This window comes from Bos indicus, chromosome 9 (assembly GCF_029378745.1).
Source record: "Bos indicus isolate NIAB-ARS_2022 breed Sahiwal x Tharparkar chromosome 9, NIAB-ARS_B.indTharparkar_mat_pri_1.0, whole genome shotgun sequence".
In the NCBI taxonomy this organism is placed as follows: domain Eukaryota; kingdom Metazoa; phylum Chordata; class Mammalia; order Artiodactyla; family Bovidae; genus Bos; species Bos indicus.
This window is the reverse complement of record NC_091768.1, coordinates 41054664-41073124: the sequence shown is the minus strand read 5'-3', so window position 1 is coordinate 41073124 and position 18461 is coordinate 41054664. Positions and strand designations below refer to the sequence as shown.

Sequence of the window (18461 nt, the reverse complement as noted above, 5' to 3'; positions counted from 1 at the left end):
ACCACTTCCAATTTGCCTTGATTCATGGACCTAACATTCCAGGTTCCTATGCAATATTGCTCTTTACAGCATCGGACCTTGCTTCTATCACCAGTCACATCCACAACTGGGTATTGTTTTTGCTTTGGCTCCATCCCTTCATTCTTTCTGGTGTTATTTCTCCAATGATCTCCAGTAGCATATTGGGCACTTACCGACCTGGGGAGTTCCTCTTTCAGTATCCTATCATTTTGCCTTTTCATACTATTCATGGGGTTCTCAAGGCAAGAATACTGAAGTGGTTTGCCATTCCCTTCTCCAGTGGACCACATTCTGTCAGACCTCTCCACCATAACCCGTCTGTCTTGGGTGGCCCCCCACAGCATGGCTTAGTTTCATTGAGTTAGACAAGGCTGTGGTCCATGTGATCAGATTAGCTAGTTTTCTGTGATTATGGTTTCAGTGTGTCTGCCCTCTGATGCCCTCTCGCAACACCTACCGTCTTACTTGGGTTTCTTTTACCTTGGACGTGGGTTATCTCTTCACAGCTGTTCCATCAAAGCACAGCCACTGCTCCTTACCTTGGACGAGTTGCCCCTCCTGACCTTGAACGTGGAGTAGCTCCTCTCGGCTCTCCTGCACCAGTGCAGCTGCCGCTCCTTGGACGTGGGGTTGCTCCCTCAGCTAAGCCCATAGCTAAATGCCAAACCAGCTTTGTAGGCATTTGGCAGGGGAAGGTCTCCAAACTAGAAGTGTGTAGCCCCTCTCCAGGCTTATCTGTGAGCCAGTGACCTGCCAGGAGAGTACCCTGAAAGAAAAACGCTATACACACTTCCTTATCTGAGAATTTCTGAAGCGTACATGAGCTCTGTCCTATCAAAGTTTAGATTTGTGAAAGTCTTAAACTTCTTAGAAGCATGAACTTCTAGTCACAACATTAATTCTTTTGGATTTCCTACTTCAACTGTATTAGGAGAGTGGCGATATATCCAAAGAAAAAAACAAAATCAGATTTATTTGTTTATGATGGAAAGTAGCCAATTGTAGAAGAAACGTGGAATCCGATTTTGAAAACCAGGACCCCCAATAAATAACAGTAAATGTAAGTTCCAGAGGCTCCTGCTCTGTCATATCACATTTCTGGGAGGGTTTTGCTGGATGCTTTCTCTTGTGTGTACTAAGTCTCCTGTCAGAAAAATGGAAGTATGGGTAGGAAATCCCATCTAAAATTAGAAACAGCCAGAGGCAGGGAGAGGCCCTGTGGGTGCACTTGCTGAGAGCCAGTCCCACCCCCAACAGAAAAGCAAGCGGGTGGAACAGGGCGTGGCTCCTACTTCTGAGGCCATAGGTCTCTGTTGGTTTCAAGACTCCCCTGGAGTGGGAAGAGGAGAGAAGAGGTGAGGGAAGTTAAGAGGTACAAGCTTCCAGCTGCAAAATAAATGAGCCACAGGATGAAATATACAGCATAGGGAATATAGTTCGTAATATTGCAATAAGTGTGTATGGTGACAAACAGTAACTAGACTTACGGTGGTGATCATTTTGTGATCTATAGAAATATTGAATCACTATTTGAACCTGGAACTAACACAATGTTGTAGGCCAATTATACCTTAATTTTTTAAAAAAAATGACTCTCCTGGCACCATGCACAAGGAAATAGGCCCCACCCAGCATAATTACCATGCACATGGAAGTTAGAGTGTTGACATACTTCATTGTTGCAGCACTGTCATATATTTAACTTGATTTTTTTTAACAGATAACGCATTCACCTGGTTCAAAACTCAAAATGACACAAAACATATATTTAGAAGGTTCATTGCCACTGCTGTGTAATCATCTTTTTCAGTTTTTAATGTATCCTTTCAGTGCTTTTTATACATACACTAATTCATCCTTTTATTCAATACCTATTACCTAAGCACCTGCTATTTTCTAGGCTATATATTTTAAGCACTGTTTTGGGCATATAGTAGTCCCCCCTTTTCTGTGGAGAGCATGTTTGAACACCCCTAGAGGATGCCTGAAATGGGATAGTACCAAACCCTACACACACACACACATACACACACACACACACACACGTATGTATACTCAGTTGCTTCAGTCATGCGCGACTCTCTGTGACCTCATGGACTGTAGCCCACCAGGCTCCTCTGTCCATAGGATTCTCCAGGCAAGAATACAGGAGTGGGTTGCCATTGCCTGCTCCAATATATTGTATACTATAGTAAACATAGTGTATGTTTTTTCTATACATACATACCTATGGTAAAGTTCAATTTATAAGTTAAGCACAGTAAGAAATTAACAATAAAGTGAAGTGAAAGTCACTCAGTCATATCCAACTCTTTGCAACCCCATGGACTGTAGCCTGCCAGGTTCCTCTATCCATGGAATTCTCCAGGCAAGAATACTGAAGTGGCTTGCCATCCCCTCCTCCAGGGGATCTTCCCAACCCAGGGATTGAACCCAGGTCTCCCACATTGCAGGCGGATTCTTTACCATCTGAGCCCATGGTTGCCATTGCCTGCTCCAATATATATACATATTTGTACTACAGTAAATACAGTGTCTTTACTATATATATGTATGTATATAGTATACTATGTTTTTTTCTATACATACATACCTGTGATAAAGTTTAATTTGTAAGTTTAGCACAGTAAGAAATTAAGGTCTCCCGCATTGTAGACAGACACTTTACTGTCTGAGCCACCAGGGAAGTCGTAATAATAAAATTGAAAAATTACAATATATTGTAATGAAAGTTATGTGAATGTAGTCTCTCCCAAAATAGTGTACCGTTCTCACCCTTCTTTGTGTAATGGTATGAGATGATGAAATGCCTATGTGACGAGAGAAAGTGACATCAACACTGTGATTTAGCACTCTTCAGGCTTCCATTGAGCTTCGATGATAGGTCAGAAGGGGGATCATCTGCTTTGGGTGATCCTGGATCATACAGCTGTTGTGATGTCCATGCTTTGATGCCAGGAGAAGACTATGTTAGTGGTTGGGGATCCCAGGTGGGGCAGAACATAGCTGGATGGCATGAGATTTCACTGTGATACTCAAGACAATGCTCAATTTAAAATGTATGAGTTGTTTATTTCTGCAATTGTCCATCTAGTATTTGCAGACTGCAATTGACCACAGGCAACTAAAACTGCAGAAAGCAAAACCATGAATAAGGGAGGACATCCTAATTGTCATGGAGCAAAAATCCTTATTCTCATGGAATTTATCATCTTGTAGGGGATAGACAGACAATAATCAAGGCACATAAGAAATAAGAAAATAGTGGAGTGAGGAGGATGGTGGTGTGGTGGTTTGAAGGGACACATTGTCATTTTAAATAGGGAGGTCAGGATAGACTTTACTGAGAAAGTGACATTTTGAGAGTGAAATTGAAGAAGGTGAAGGAGTTAGCTATGCAGGGTATCTGGAGGAAGAGCATTGCAGACAGAAAGACAACCCATACAAAGCCCTAAAGCAGAGCATACCTGTCATGTTTACAGAACAGCAAAGACTCAAGTGTAGCTGCAGTGGAGAGAGTGAAGGAGAGCAGTAGGGGATGTCAGAGAGGAAACATGAAAGGGCAATATCATGTAGGCTCTCGTGAGGACTTCAGTGTTTACTCTGAATGTGATGGGGAGCCTGTCCCAGAATTTGAGTGGCATGATCTGACTTATTTTTGAATAGAATTTCTCTGGCTGCTATGCTGGAAAGAAAAGGCTGAAGAAAGGAGAGGTTGGTTTTGAGGCTATTGCATTATGAATCTAAGCAAGAGAAGATGGTGAATCAAACAAAGTTAGGAGCAGTAGAAGTATTAAGTGGTAAGATTCTGGGCATATTTTTGAAGTCATTGATGGATTGGGTACAGGGTTTGGAGAAAAGAGAAGAGTCCATAATGACGCCAAGATTTTTGACCTGAGCATTTGGGAAAACTGAATTGCCATCTGCTGAGATGGCAAATTAGGGAGGGAAGATCAGAAGTTTAATTATGCACAAGTGAAGTTTGAAATGCTTTCAGACATGCAAGAAGAGATGCCAAGTGGGTATTTGATCTAAATTTGAGACTTGTCAGCATATGGATGGTATTTAGCCATGATACTAGATGAGATAGTCAAGGGGGTGAGTATAGATAGAAAAAACATAAAGGCAAACCAAGGGCTGAGTCCTGGGACACTCTAATGTTAAGAGCTGGGTGGGGCTGGGGGGTAGAAGGAAAACCAGAAAAAGGAGCCTACAAGAAACAGAGAGGTAGAGGAGAACTAGGACAGAGTGGTCCTCCAACGTCTGGTGATGGACGTTTCTCAAGCAAGAGGAAGTGGAAAGTTGTGTGAAATGTTACTGGAAGTCAAGTAAAAACACTGGTTTTAGCCATGTTGAGGTCACTGGTGTTTATGACAGAATCACTTTCAGTGGAATGGTGAAGGTAACAGCTGGGTGAGCGGGTCTAAGAAGGATTTTGAAAGAAGTCACAGACAATAAGTGTAGACATCTCTTTTGGAGAGTTTTGCTGAAAAAGGAGCAAAGGAATGAAGCAAAGGCTGACGTGGGAAATGGGGTCAAGTGGAAGATTTTTATGAGGTTGAAGAAATAACGTGTGCTGTTGTGAAGGACCCAGGAAAACAGAAGTGATGACATCAGAGAAAGCCAAATTTTTGGAGCAATGACCTTGAATAGGCTTGAGGGGGTGGCCTCTCCCTTTACTGTATTTACTGTATCTTTCTTATAAAAGATAGGATTTTATATCCACTGTTCTACACCTTGCATTTTCCATCTTAATTCATAGATTTATGAATATTCTTTTCACACACGGAGAAATTTTTCTCTTTTTTTACAGTTGCATACTATCCCATTGGAAGGATATACCATGGTTTGTGTGTTGTTTCTAAGTTTTTGATGTCCTAAACAATGCTACTCAATAATTGTGTATATGCCTTATCACATCCTTCCTTCGTGGCTCAGCTGGTAAAGAATCTACCTGCAATGCGGGAGACCTGGGTTTGATTCCTGGGTTGGGAAGATTCGCCTGGAGAAGGGAAAGGCTACCCACTCCAGTATTCTGGCCTGGAGAATTTCATGGACTGTCCATGGGTTCGCAAAGAGTCGGACACGACTGAGTGACTTTCACTTTTTCACTTATCACATGTGTGTTGGCCTTGTTGCTGCTTCAGTACAGGAGCTAAAGTTCATATTCTGCAGCTCTCTACACTTTCTAATCTGTGACTCTTTCTTCTTTCTTTTGAATTTCCTGACCTTTTAAAATCAACTCTGTATTCAACTTACTTGAATTTGTAACACTTAAATAGATAAATATAATAGCTCTTCATTTATTTCTGATAGTTGTGTTAGATCAAAATAATTGTTCAGTTACATGGAGGGACTTTATGAAAACAGATGTCATATAAGGTCAATAATTATGGTAACAAAATATTGTCCACTGGGCTTCAGAGGTGTTTTCCAAACCTTTTCTTAGGAATCTTGTTAGAGATCGTCCTTATTCCCGTGTTCTGGAGGGCCCCGTATCCTCAGCCACCACCTCCCCTCCCTCACCCGTCAGTTTTTGTGTGTTTGGAAATGACACCTTTTGTTGTGTCTTGGACAGTCGCCAACTTGTAACTATTAATAGTTGTTCAATGTTTCCTGATACTATTATTGGTGTTTCTTTCCCTAGACCTTTGGAAACACCAAGTCATGGAAGAAAACTTTTCAATTATCAGACCGCAAATAGTTGAAAATTTTGTACAGAGATTATTGGAGAATTACCAGGATGGTGGATTAGAGGTATGAGGTGAAAATTTGTCATTCTAGAGTGTCATTTGCTTTTTTTTTTTTAAACAAACCCAAATGAGAAAGACTTTCTTTTCAATACATCTCCTAATGCTTCCCTCACTCCCCTAAAGTGCAGATATGAGAACCGAGCCTGAACTCAAAGTAGAAATCACATGTTACCATTTTAATTTTGGAAAAAGACTGATTTTTAACTAAGATGGAAGAGTAATTATAATATGCATGTTGGCTCATTTCAGATTTAGCTAATTTTCCACATAACCTTGGAGCTTATTTATGGATGACTTATTTTTAGCAACATTTCCTGTTGTTGATTTTTTAGTATAAAAATTTAAGGAAAAAACAAAATAGCCTATGAAAATGCTACCTAGAAAACATTTTTAAATGAACAACATGAAAAAAACAACAGCTCCAAAAGGTAGCATTTTCATATGTCCTCCACTCCATCCATCATCTCCAGTTTCCTTTCCCAAAGGAAGCCAGTATCAATAATTTGTATGTATTTAACAGTATTTGAAGTCATAACAACTCTATATAATGTGTATATAACAATAATATATAGTTAATACATACAACAGTCATACGTATAGTCCTTGGAGTTTTGAACTGTTTACTATTGACAAAAGGTACCTTTCTAAATCAAAAGAATCTACTATAAAGGGTAGATAGGGGTGTATATGTAGATATTTGGCCATAACAGAGTTTTTAGGGCCTTTAACAAATTATACCAAAGTGCAGTAAGTAGCTATGAATCTAGCTTCCTTTGAAATTCAATCACTTTTAAAGCCTGCCTTAGCAAAATGTGCTCAGTTTTTTGAAACATTTTCTCCACATTTATGACCATTATATCTACTACTGTGGGCAGAGATCCCTTAGAAGAAATGGAGTAGCCATCATGGTCAACAAAAGAGTCTGAAATGCAGTACTCGGATGCAATCTCAAAAAAGACAGAATGACCCCTGTTCGTTTCCAAGGCAAACCATTCAAGATCATGGTAATCCAAGCCTATGCCCCAACCAGTAACACTGAAGAAGATGAAGTTGAAGGGTTCTATGAAGACCTGCAAGACCTTATAGAACTAACACCCAAAAAAGATGTCCTTTTCATTATAGGGGACTGGAATGCAAAAGTAGGAAGTCAAGAAACACCTGGAGTAACAGGCAAATTTGACCTTGGAATACGGAATGAAGCAGGGCAAAGGCTAATAGAGTTTTGCCAAGAGAATGCACTGGTCATAGCAAACACCCTCTTCCAACAACACAAGAGAAGACTCTACACATGGACATCACCAGATGGTCAACACCGAAATCAGATTGATCATATTCTTTGCAGCCAAAGATGGAGAAGCTCTATACAGTCAGCAAAAACAAGACCAGGAGCTGACTGAGGCTCAGACCATGAACTCCTTATTGCCAAATTCAGACTTAAATTGAAGAAAGTAGGGAAAATCAGTAGACCATTCAGGTATGACCTAAATCAAATCCCTTATGATTAAACAGTGGAAGTGAGAAATAGATTTAAGGGACTAGATCTGATAGACAGAATGGCTGATGGACTATGAATGGACGTTTGTGACATTGTACAGGAGACAGGGATCAAGACCATCCCCATGGAAAAGAAATGCAAAAAAGCAAAATGGCTGTCTGAGGAGGCCTTACAAATAGCTGTGAAAAGAAGAGAAGTGAAAAGCAAAGGAGAAAAGGAAGGATATTCCCATTTGAATGCAGAGTTCCAAAGAATAGCAAGGAGAGATAGGAAAGCCTTCCTCAGCGATCAATACAAAGAAATAGAGGAAAACAACAAAATGGGAAAGACTAGGGATCTCTTCAAGAAAATTAGAGATACCAAGGGAACATTTCAGGCAAAGATGGGCTCGATAAAGGACAGAAATGGTATGGACCTAACAGAAGCAGAAGATATTAAGAAGTGGCAAGAATACACAGAAGAACTGTACAAAATGACCCAGATAATCACAATGGTGTGGTCACTGACCTAGAGCCAGACATCCTGGAATATGAAGTCAAGTGGGCCTTAGAAAGCATCACTACAAACAAAGCTAGTGGAGGTGATGGAATTCCAGTTGAGCTATTTCAAATCCTGAAAGATGATGCTGTGAAAGTACCGCACTCAATATGCCAGCAAATTTGGAAAACTCAGCAGTGGCCACAGGACTGGAAAAGGTCAGTTTTCCCTCCAATCCCAAAGAAAGGCAATGCCAAAGAATGCTCCAACTACCGCACAATTGCACTCATCTCACATGCTAGTAAAGTAACGCTCAAAATTCTCCAAGCCAGGCTTCAGCAATATGTGAACCGTGAACTTCCAGATGTTCAAGCTGGTTTTAGAAAAGGCAGAGGAACCAGAGATCAAATTGCCAACATCCGCTGGATCATGGAAAAAGCAAGAGAATTCCAGAAAAACATCTATTTCTGCTTTATTGACTATGCCAAAGCCTTTGTGTGGATCACAATAAACTGTGGAAAATTCTGAAAGACATGGGAATACCAGACCACCTGACCTGCTTCTTGAGAAACCTGTATGCAGGTCAGGAAGCAACAGTAAGAACTGGACATGGAACAACAGACTGGTTCCAAATAGGAAAAGGAATACGTCAAGGCTGTATATTGTCATCCTGCTTATTTAACTTATATGCAGAGTACATCATAAGAAACGCTGGGCTAGAAGAAGCACAAGCTGAAATCAAGATTGCTGGGAGAAATATCAATAACCTCAGATATGCAGATGACACCACTCTTATGGCAGAAAGTGAAGAGGAGCTAAACAGCCTCTTGATGAAAGTGAAAGAGGAGAGTGAAAAAGTTGGCTTAAAGTTCAACATTCAGAAAACTAAGATCATGGCATCTGGTCCCATCACCTCATGGTAAGTAGATGGGGAAACAGTGGAAACAGTGTCAGACTTTATTTTTTGGGGCTCCAAAATCACTGCAGATGGTGATTGCAGCCATGAAATTAAAAGACGCTTACTCCTTGGAAGGAATGTTATGACCCACCTAGATAGCATAATTGAAAAGCAGAGACATTACTTTGCCAACAAAGGTCCATCTAGTCAAGGCTATGGTTTTTCCAGTGGTCATGTATGGATGTGAGAGTTGGACTGTGAAGAAAGCTGAGTGCCGAAGAATTGATGCTTTTGAACTGTGGTGTTGGAGAAGATTCTTTCAAGTCCCTTGGACTGCAAGGAGATCCAATCAGTCCATCCTAAAGGAGATCAGTCCTGGGTGTTCATTGGAAGGACTGATCCTGAAACTGAAACTCCAGTACTTTGGCCACCTCATGTGAAGAGTTGACTCATTGGAAAAGACCCTGATGCTGGGAAGGATTGAGGGCAGGAAGAGAAGGGGATGACAGAGGATGAGATAGCTGGATGGCATCACCGACTCGATGGACATGAGTTTGGATGAACTCTGGGAGTTGGTGATGGACAGGGAGGCCTGGCGTGCTGCGATTCATGGGGTCACAAAGAGTCGGACATGACTGAGCGACTGAACTGAAGCTCTTCAAATATTCTCCATAATTTTATAATAAGCATTTCAGTTCTTGTAGAGAATTCACAAGGTTGGTTAGAGGTACAGTCTTTCAGAATTCACATGTGATTTACATGTATTTGCTTTAAGCTTTCAGTTATACCCAGTGTAATACCCAGAATACTATGTATTCTGATGAGAGGGTAAAGTGTCTCCTCCTGGGTCTCTGCAGGGCAGTGGTTCTCAATCAGAGATACAGAGGTGATTAATGTGTGGCATGTGCAGAAAAATGTTTGAATCAAAAAATTTTATGACTTTCCTTAAAGGGAAGGAAATTCTTACACATGCTTCACCATGGAAAACATTCTATTAAGTGAAATAAGCCAATCATAGAAATGTAAATGCTGTGTGATTCCATTTATGCGAGGTATCTAATGTAGTCAGATTCAAAGAGACAGAAAGTAGAATGGTATTTGTCAATGTTTAGGGTTTCCGTTTTGCAACATGGAAAGAGTTCTAGAGATTGATCACACAATGGTGTGAATGTATTTAATGCCACTGAACTGTACACTTAAAAATGGCTAAAACGGCAAATCTCATGTTTATTTTACCATGACGAAAGCAAAAAACAGTTTGTGGCTTAAGATCTGCTTGTCCTTTATCTATATACTTCACCCCAACATTGAAGACAGGATCTTCTAGGAAAGAAACATGGGTGTTAATAAACAGGGCAAGCCCACATCAGGCACAGCTGAAACTCAGGGTGCACTGATGAGGCTGGTATCAGCTGGCGGTTGTCCAGGATGTTAGGTCTCTCCAAACTCTGTGCCTGGTGGACCTCAAGACTCTTCTGGATCATCTGTAGTGTCAGGGAGTGCACTCTCTTTCAGTGTCACCCCCCACCTCCCATTCCTGGCAGCTTCTGTTTCTGGCAGCTCTTACTGAGCTGAATTTGGCCTCCCCATCATGTCCACCCTGGATCCTAGTTCTTGTCCTTGGGACACCACAAATCATGGTTCTAACCCATCACAACAAGCCTTTAAATATCTGAGGGCAAGTCAGAAGCTCAGTTGGTGCCATTGCTAACACGTGTGAATCCTCTCTAAAATTACACGTGGGATGGGCTCCAGGAGGACACACCCAAACAGGTGTTTCTCTGGGTTGGTGGGTAACAAATTGTTACCCCTTCCTCTGGGCAGTGAGGCCTATATCAGGGACACAGACATGGAAATGAAGGAGGCATCATGGTCACCTGGCCTGGGTGCCCCTGTGCAGAGCAGACCACACAAGTGTGCAAGGAAAATCCAGGCCCCGGCTTCCTTCCTTCAGACCACACCAGCCTCCTTTCCTACAATCTATCTATAGGAGTGCCCCACCCTCCTGGTCAGGCTCCTCTAATTTCATGGCTGTCTGACCAGCCTAGAGTGTCCTTGTCCTGGGTGATGGGCTTTGATTAGTGGCCATGAGTGTGTTGGATTTTGTCACAGGTGACTCATTAGGCTAATAGCCCCCTGAAGCCCACACAAGGCCTTCAGGCATCCTGATGCTGCCGCATTATTAGTCTTGTTCTTTTTCAGCCTGGTTCACTCTTTGAACCTCTTGAAATCTTTAAAAATCTGGATTTATCATGTAGCATACTCTGTCACCCTCTGGGTTCACATCAGCTTACCCTCAGTGTCCTTGTTCAAGCTTCTGACAACCATGTATGACAGATGGGTCCCAATGCAGCGCTACCCACCCTGGGTCCCCTCCACACTGAACAGTTGCTTTGGGCACAGTCTTGCACTGACCAGAAGCTCATCTTATTGTCCTGTCTCTCAGTTCATGTTCTCCATTTGTCCAAAAGGACATCATGAGAAACCTTCTCAGATGTCCTGCCGAAACCCAGATACATTGCATCTGCTCTAATTCCTCAGGGAAAAGATTAATCTGATCTGACTGTTCTTGAACCCATGTATCTCGTGATTTTTGCTTCCTTCTCCAAATTCTAGAACACCGGACTTTCACAATCAATATATTGGCCAAATTTTATGCCAAACACACTGGCCTGAAGTTAGAGACTGACCTTTTTTTGGAAATCAGAACTGAAACAGTCTGATTTCCAAATGTTTCATTCATATACTGAAAGTCATTCCCTCATTCAGCAAGTGTTTATGGATCTCCTTTTTTTTCAAGCACTTTATTATAGATATAAATGTAAAGAGCACAGTCCTTGCCCTGAAAGAACTCATAGAAAAAGTTAGGTGAACCAGTGATATCCAGAAAAGGTACTTCACGTTAGGCACTTAGATAAAGGCACAAATAGGGTGCTGTGTTAGCTTAGAGAAGGGGGAACATAACCTAGCTAGTGGGAGGAGGGATGGGAAGTAGTCAGGGGAAAATTCCTGGAGGAGATATTGTTTGAGCCAAGTTATAAAGCATAAATCAGGATTGGCCAGATGAAAAAGGGCAGGGGAGGGAAGGCAGCAATCTAGGAAGGGGGTTCTAGCAGAGTTCAGAGGAGGACGTTGTAAAAGTAAGCAGGGCCAGATGCTGAATGGCCTTGTGTGTAAGCCTTATGAGTTTGGATTTCATCCCACAGTCGGTGGGAAGTCACTGAAGCATTTTGTCAGCAGAGGTAGGTTTTAGACATATCATCAAAACACCGTGTGTGTGCCTGATGTTAGATGGATTGCTACGAGAAGCACAGTTACAGAAGCACAGTTTGTTCCAGCAGGGACTTCTGCTTCTCAAAAGTTGTTCTGCAACTCATCCCTGACTTTCTTGGTCACTAAGAGTCAGATCAGTGTCAAAGTGTCAAACAAGGCCTGGCACCTGCCATCCTTCACCCAGGCTGGGTCTCCAGAAGAATCCATGGGACACTGTGATGCTTTTCCAGGCAATGCCATCTGACACAGTTCAGGTTTAAGTGTTGGTGACACCTGGAGGGCACCAGGCCAACGGTCATCACTCTGGTTCTTAGGGAACCCAGGGGCTTGCCTTGGAGGGGAAGTTGGCAGATGAAGGCCCTTGGTGCTGCACTTTGAAACTGAGCTGACTCTTAGGGACCAAGGAAGGCAGGGATGAGTTGCAGAACAACTTTTGAGAAGCAAATTGCTGAGACCTCATAGAAGGACTGTGCCAAGAGAAGCACGTAGGCTCCAGCCCCACAATAGATGTTTCTCTGGGGGCTCCACTGCTGCTCTGGGAGTCCGGGCACCATCTGCAGAAGCAGAGGTCTTGTGCAGAGAGGGACTGCCGGGAACAGGGAGTCTCCCTGCACCTCTCTGTCACCTGTCAGCCATGGCTGCCTGTCTGCCCTGCTCAGATATGGTCCACATTCCAAGTGCCCACTGCAGATGCCCTGGCGGGGCCTTTACCTCTCTCCCTGCCTGCACACTCACCCTCTGTGTGCCATCCCCTTGAGCTGATCTTTCAGCCCAGGCTCCTAAGGCCTCAGTTGAGCCACTGCAGGGAAGGAAGCAACACAATTTCTCTGGCCTCTGGAGATGCTCCAGGGAGTCCTGGCTATTCTCACTTCTTTGGTATAACACGGACTCACCCAAGGCTTCCTTAACCTGGGCTGGTTCAAATAGCATGCTGGGTAAGAGAGGATGATGGCAGAGGGCCATCGTGGTTCGAGCCTGCGTTTCTGTTTGTTTGGGATCCTTTATCTGCAGTGGTTATGGAGAGTTATTTTGAGAAGTGTGCCCTGCTGAAGAGCTGTGGAGGCCCTGTTGGCACACTGCCACTGCCACCCAGGGCAGAGAGGTGTGAGTCAGTTGCGGCTGACTCCAAGCACTGGGGCCCGCCCACCTGGCTGAGGTCACTGGCCACACCCTGCTGGCCTCCAGTGCAGTCTCATGACTTCTCAAGGCTTCAGGCTTTCATTGTACTCAGTCCAGAGAAGTGTTTCCTTTGTGGATGCTAATCCACATAGCCTTGGCCCTGTCACCATATAGAAGACAAGGTCCAGGGGATGGAATCCTGGTGTCCTTTGCCTTGGAGGCAGCAGCTGACTCTGGCTGTCCTACTGCTCACTTGACAGGGGCAGGATGAATTGCCCTCACCCCCTTCAGCTGAGGGACCCCCTTGAGGAGGCCCTGGAGAGGGACGGAGGGAGGGAGGCTGAGCACCACCTCTGACTGCCTGGCTCCAGCTCATAAAATTCTCCAAGACATTCCATTCTGCGCGTCTTGAGTGCATTCCTGCCAAGTTGCTGCAGTTGATAACTTTTACCAAAGTTTTGCTATTTTTAATTGTATATATGTTTTATTAATACATATATTTTATATCTAATTATTTTAATTATATATACATTTTGTGAGTATACTAGAAAATAGAAATATGTATTAGAAAATACACTCATTAGCTTACCCTCATTGATAACCACTATTGTTATTTTGGTGCATTTCCTTCCAAGCTTTATTTGTAACTTTTTGGAATTCATGTACTTTTTAAACAAAATAAGATTATTCTATATGCCTTTCTGTTATGGTGTACTTTACCGTATGTTATAAATATGTTTGCTTGTCAATAAACATACATCCACAGCACAGTTTTTGGTGGCTGTTTAGTATTTCCCTGTACAGATGAATGAGCACATTCAACCTGTTTTCCATTATTAAGCACTTTAGATTGTTTCCAATTTTCTTTTCTGTGGGAAGGACTACTATAAAGAACATCTGTTAACATATTTTTGTGTATAACTTTTATCGTCCTCTAAAGATAAATTCCTAGAAGAGGCATTGCTAGGTCAAAGAACATGAATATTTTAAAATCTTTCCATAGATGCTGCTAGTCCACCCCCCAGAATACCCTGCTGATTTCCCCTCCCATCAGCAGTGATGAGGAAACCATTTTCCTCACTCTGCCAGTACTGGGTTTTATCACTATGTGCCACCTCTGTTAATTTGCCTCAACAACTCAGCTGGCAAAGCCTGTCTCTGCTCTCGCTGGAGGTCAGTGGCACGGAGGTTGCACTGATGGGATGGTGTCACCAGGATAATCAAATCAGAGCCAGGGGAACCACCCCAGGCCGGAAGGGAACCTAGTTTCTACAGCAGACTTGCAGGGAGCCTAGAGCTGTCCTGACACTGGAGGTGTCACAGGTAGGCACTGCATCAGGTGAGCAGACACGGAGAGGGACACATACAGACACATAGAAACCTATGTGGATACTCACAGATGGAAACATACACAGGTACAGACACACAGAGACATGCACTTGTGAATACAGACACACACACAAATGGACACAGACACACGGCTGATACAGACATACAGAGACACACAAGCACTCCCGTGGACACGCAGGTGCTGGTAAGGTGGATCTGCCCTACTGCCCACATATTGGTTCCCATTTCTCTTGGAACCTAAGACTAAGTCTGCCTTGGAGGGGTAGACTTTTCCTCTGTTCCTTAATGGCCATTTCTTCAAAAAGGTGTTGAAAGGGAAGAAATGGGACAGCCGAGAGAGTGAGCACTATGGCCCTTTGAGCAAGGCCAGAGGAGCCCCTGTCAGATGCCCCGCTTCAGAGGCCCCTCCGGCTCTGCTCCAGCCCCACTGTTCCCCACAGGAAATCCTCACAGCCAAGGGGATACACCCACTCAGATCCCTGGCTTCCCTTCTGGACCATGCTCCAGACACCTGGGGCCCTGAGATGTCCTGAATCCAGGGCCTGGTCCCCAGATCATCCTCCCCAGAGAGAGAGTGGACCTCACCACCTGTATGCACACTCTGGCCTGTGGCGTAGACGAGGACAGCTGTGCAAGGGCAGGGACAGCTGGGGTGTCTGCTTACACATATTCAACCCTCCCCCCAACCAGTCCCACAGTGTGATGTGAGGGCAAAGGTAGGGAGCAACCAGGGTCAAACTGTAAACTATGCGTTGGGGCCTACCTCTCCCCCAAGTAACCATATCTCAGTACTGAACTCAGAGTTGTCCAAGAATGATAAAATCAAACCTGGTCTCCCAAGTCATTTGAAGGTCTGTTTTTCAAATTGGAAGAATTAAACATTTTCAGTTTAATAGTTAGTTTGATTTATAACGGTTAAATATTTAAGACACTTAGACATCCGGAATGTGAGCCTCCATTTGTACTTTTTTTTTTAACTGAAGAATAAGTGCTTTACAGTATTGTGTTGGTTTCTACCAAACATCAACAGAAATCAGCCACAGGTTTACCTATGTCCCCTCCCACTTCAACATCCCTCCAACCTCCCTCCCCATCCCAACCCTCTAGGTTGTTACTGAGCCCCGGTTTGTGTTTCCTGAGTCATACAGCAAATTCCCATTGGCTATCTATTTTATATATGGTAATGTATGTTTCCGTGTTACTCTCCATACATCCCACCCTCTCCTTCCCTTCCCCCACCCAGCCATGTCCATAAGTCTGTTCTTTATGTCTCATTTGTACTCTTATCCTTGACCCTGTGGATGTTAGGATCAGACCTGAAAGAGAAGCTTGCAAGGCTGACGCCAATGTTTTTCTATGGAGGATGAATGGAAGTGGGTCTGTGAGCCAAAGCAATGTGTGCCGTGAGCAATAGTGTGGTGGCACTGCCCTGGAGGAGCTGTTGTGAGTGATGCCCCTTTTCTTTCAGGTCACTTTCAGGAAAGACCACCTTGAGGCCTGCCTCCTTTCCCTGGGTTGTGATGTGATGGCCAGAGAACGCAGCAACTTCGAGAGCTACTCCATGTGTTACGAGCATATATTGGAGCACGTTAGACAGAAGCTCTGCCAGAAGGAGCAAGTATGTTCCCAGACAGATGAGAAATACACTGGGGAAGGTGTGGGTAGGGAGGCCCAGGAGTGACTCCACAATGCGAGAGGTGTTCTTAATGTAAGAATTGAGGGTAAATGATACTCTCCAAATTTCTTTTCTTGTTGGCTTATTTCCTTGGGCTCTGGTCTTCTCAGCTGGGATGGTGATGGCCCCAGCAATACTGGGTTGTATGCTTTGGAGGCTTCTAGTGGGGAATATAAGAGGTGAACAACAAGGCAGCTGGCCCTTTGGAGAAGATCCTCAGCTGACCTTCCCACTCTCAGCAAACACAGGGAACTTTGTGCTGTTCCTGGTCCAGCAAGAAGCCAGGATCCCTGAGTAAGCTGTCTTCAGGATACGCATCGTGGGTCTCACTGATGAGACCATCTTAAAATGAGAGCCTATCCCAAAGTGCAGTGGGGCAACAACTACAGTCCTGGCTCCAGTTGGAGCTTGAGGATCTCAAAACGAAGCACCAGTAACACAAATAAGAGAAGTCTGGAGCATGCAGTACTGAATAAATGTTTGAGTTCGACGGTGCACTGTTTTTTCCTCTTCAGGAATTAGACATTATACGAAGAGGTCAAAATCCACCTGAAGACAAGGCTGGTCAGGTAGGCCAGTTATTACTCTAAAAGCTTTCTTCTCCATTTTTCGAATCCACAGTCTCAGCAGTAGCGAGGCATGGGACATGCTGCTGTCATCTTCTTGTGCCTCTTCCTGTAGAAATCCTGTCAATGACTGGTCCCCTACAGAGACATCCAGAGAGTGTGTTTGTACTTTTTAAGCACAAACTTAAAGACTTTTTTCCTTTAGTTTTTTTGCTGACTCTTGTTATTTTTTATTGCTTTGTTTTTTCTTTTTGTTGTTATTGGTTGTGTGTGTGTGTGTGTGTGTGTGGGAGGGTGGGTGTTTTCTTCTCAGGTCAGCGTGCCATCTGAGGAAAAGGTAGTTAGGCTAAGGTGTCAAGGGAAGGCCAGTTTGGAAATGGAAGCCAAGACAGTTGAGTATTTTCTCCATATGAAAAGTGCTTAAGTAGCATTTCTTCTGGGTTCATTCATTCATCAACCATTTACTGAGCACCTACTATGTGTCTGGGACTGTTCTGGGACCCTTAAACCTTCCTTAGCTTCTGCTGCCTGAACTTGCACAACAAGACATTCACCTTCTTCATTGGGCCCAAAGCAGAAGTCCAATTCAATGTTGATATACAAAGAACTCTTTCTGCAGTGGCTATTGGGAATTCCTGAATTAGTTCCCATTAAGAAAAAAATATTTCTGCCACTAGGTTGCAGAACTCAGTCACAATATGATCATGGAGATCACTGCCCTGAGAGCCCGACTCACGGATTTGGAGGAGGAGAATCTAAATCTCAAAAAGCAAATTAGAAAAGAAGTCCAAGAAGAATATGAAGCATTAGTCCAAGCTTTGTTTGTGACATGTTTGCACATCAAAGTAAGTGACCTGGGTGGGATGTCTGGACAGTCCCATGGAGACCCGGGTATACCTGCCTCCCATGGTGGTTGTACAGAGGGATCAATAACAGAGTGGGCTTTGGGACAAGAGGTTGTTGGGGCCAAGAATACTCCAGCTCTAGGCTTTCACTGAAGAGAGTGAGTCAGCGATGGGTGCTCATTATTTTACCAAAAGAGACACTGAATTTTAAATAATTTAGATATTTGCTATTTTCCTCACTCTACTGCATTGTTACCATATGATTGCTGTTGAGGCAAGGGGGAGTTCTTCTTCTCCCAAACCCCAACAGTTTTATGTTACTCTTTTGTCTACTGAATGACCATCCGAAACAGGAGAGAGCAGTACCCTGGGCCAGGCCAAGCCCCAATGTAGGTAGTAACAGCTACCTCCTAGAAGCTCACTGGGCAGATTCGAATTTGAATCAGCTTTTGAAAATTTTACAGCCCTCAAAACTCCCACTAGCTGGGCATATACAGTGTCAGGGAACTGCTGACCTGTCAATAAAGGTCCTCTCAGAAGAGGAGTGATGGGTGCACACGTGCCCACAGCACTGTGGAAGCCTGTCACTGCCTTATGACTTCTGACCAGCTGTAAGATGGAGACCCATGCCTAAAACAGGCCATCACGGAGCCTGGTCCAGCTGCCCCACAAGTGAGAATTTCAGTACAGCCATACCTCCCCCAAGTCCCCCAGATCTGCCCCCTTCCCTGCTATCAGGTGTTCCCCAGAGCCAGCCCCATGTGGGTCCTTCCATCACTCCCTCCTCCCAGGGGATTCCAGGGTGGTTCCTGGACTTGTTCCATTGAGAGGAGTTTCCACTGAGCCTCTCTGGTTATTCCAGAGAGGATTGAACACTGCTGCTTACTGTGAAGTGTCCATAAAGTACAAGTGCTTACAAATGTTAAGGGATCCAAACCAACTTGCATTGGGCATGGCACTGCAGCGAAGTGTAAGCAGACAGTGAAGTC

The 18461-nt window shown here is 43.8% G+C and overlaps 1 protein-coding gene across 6 annotated transcripts in view; it reads left to right on the top strand.

Annotated features, from left to right (window-relative positions):
* Positions 1-18461, top strand: part of LOC109563840 (uncharacterized) — a 205093-nt gene that overhangs the window by 172517 nt on the left and 14115 nt on the right. For 5 of the 6 annotated variants that reach the window (XR_011568321.1, XM_070795502.1, XM_070795501.1 and 2 more), the window contains 4 exons: positions 5669-5778; positions 15855-16004; positions 16577-16630; positions 17305-17472. Coding sequence is in view for 5 of the 6 variants with exons in the window: in XM_070795502.1 (XP_070651603.1) it covers positions 5669-5778; positions 15855-16004; positions 16577-16630; positions 17305-17472 (482 nt within the window). In the remaining variant the exon portion in view is untranslated. The remainder of the gene's footprint in view (positions 1-5668; positions 5779-15854; positions 16005-16576; positions 16631-17304; positions 17473-18461) is intronic. The other variant, XM_070795500.1, reaches the window with a different exon arrangement.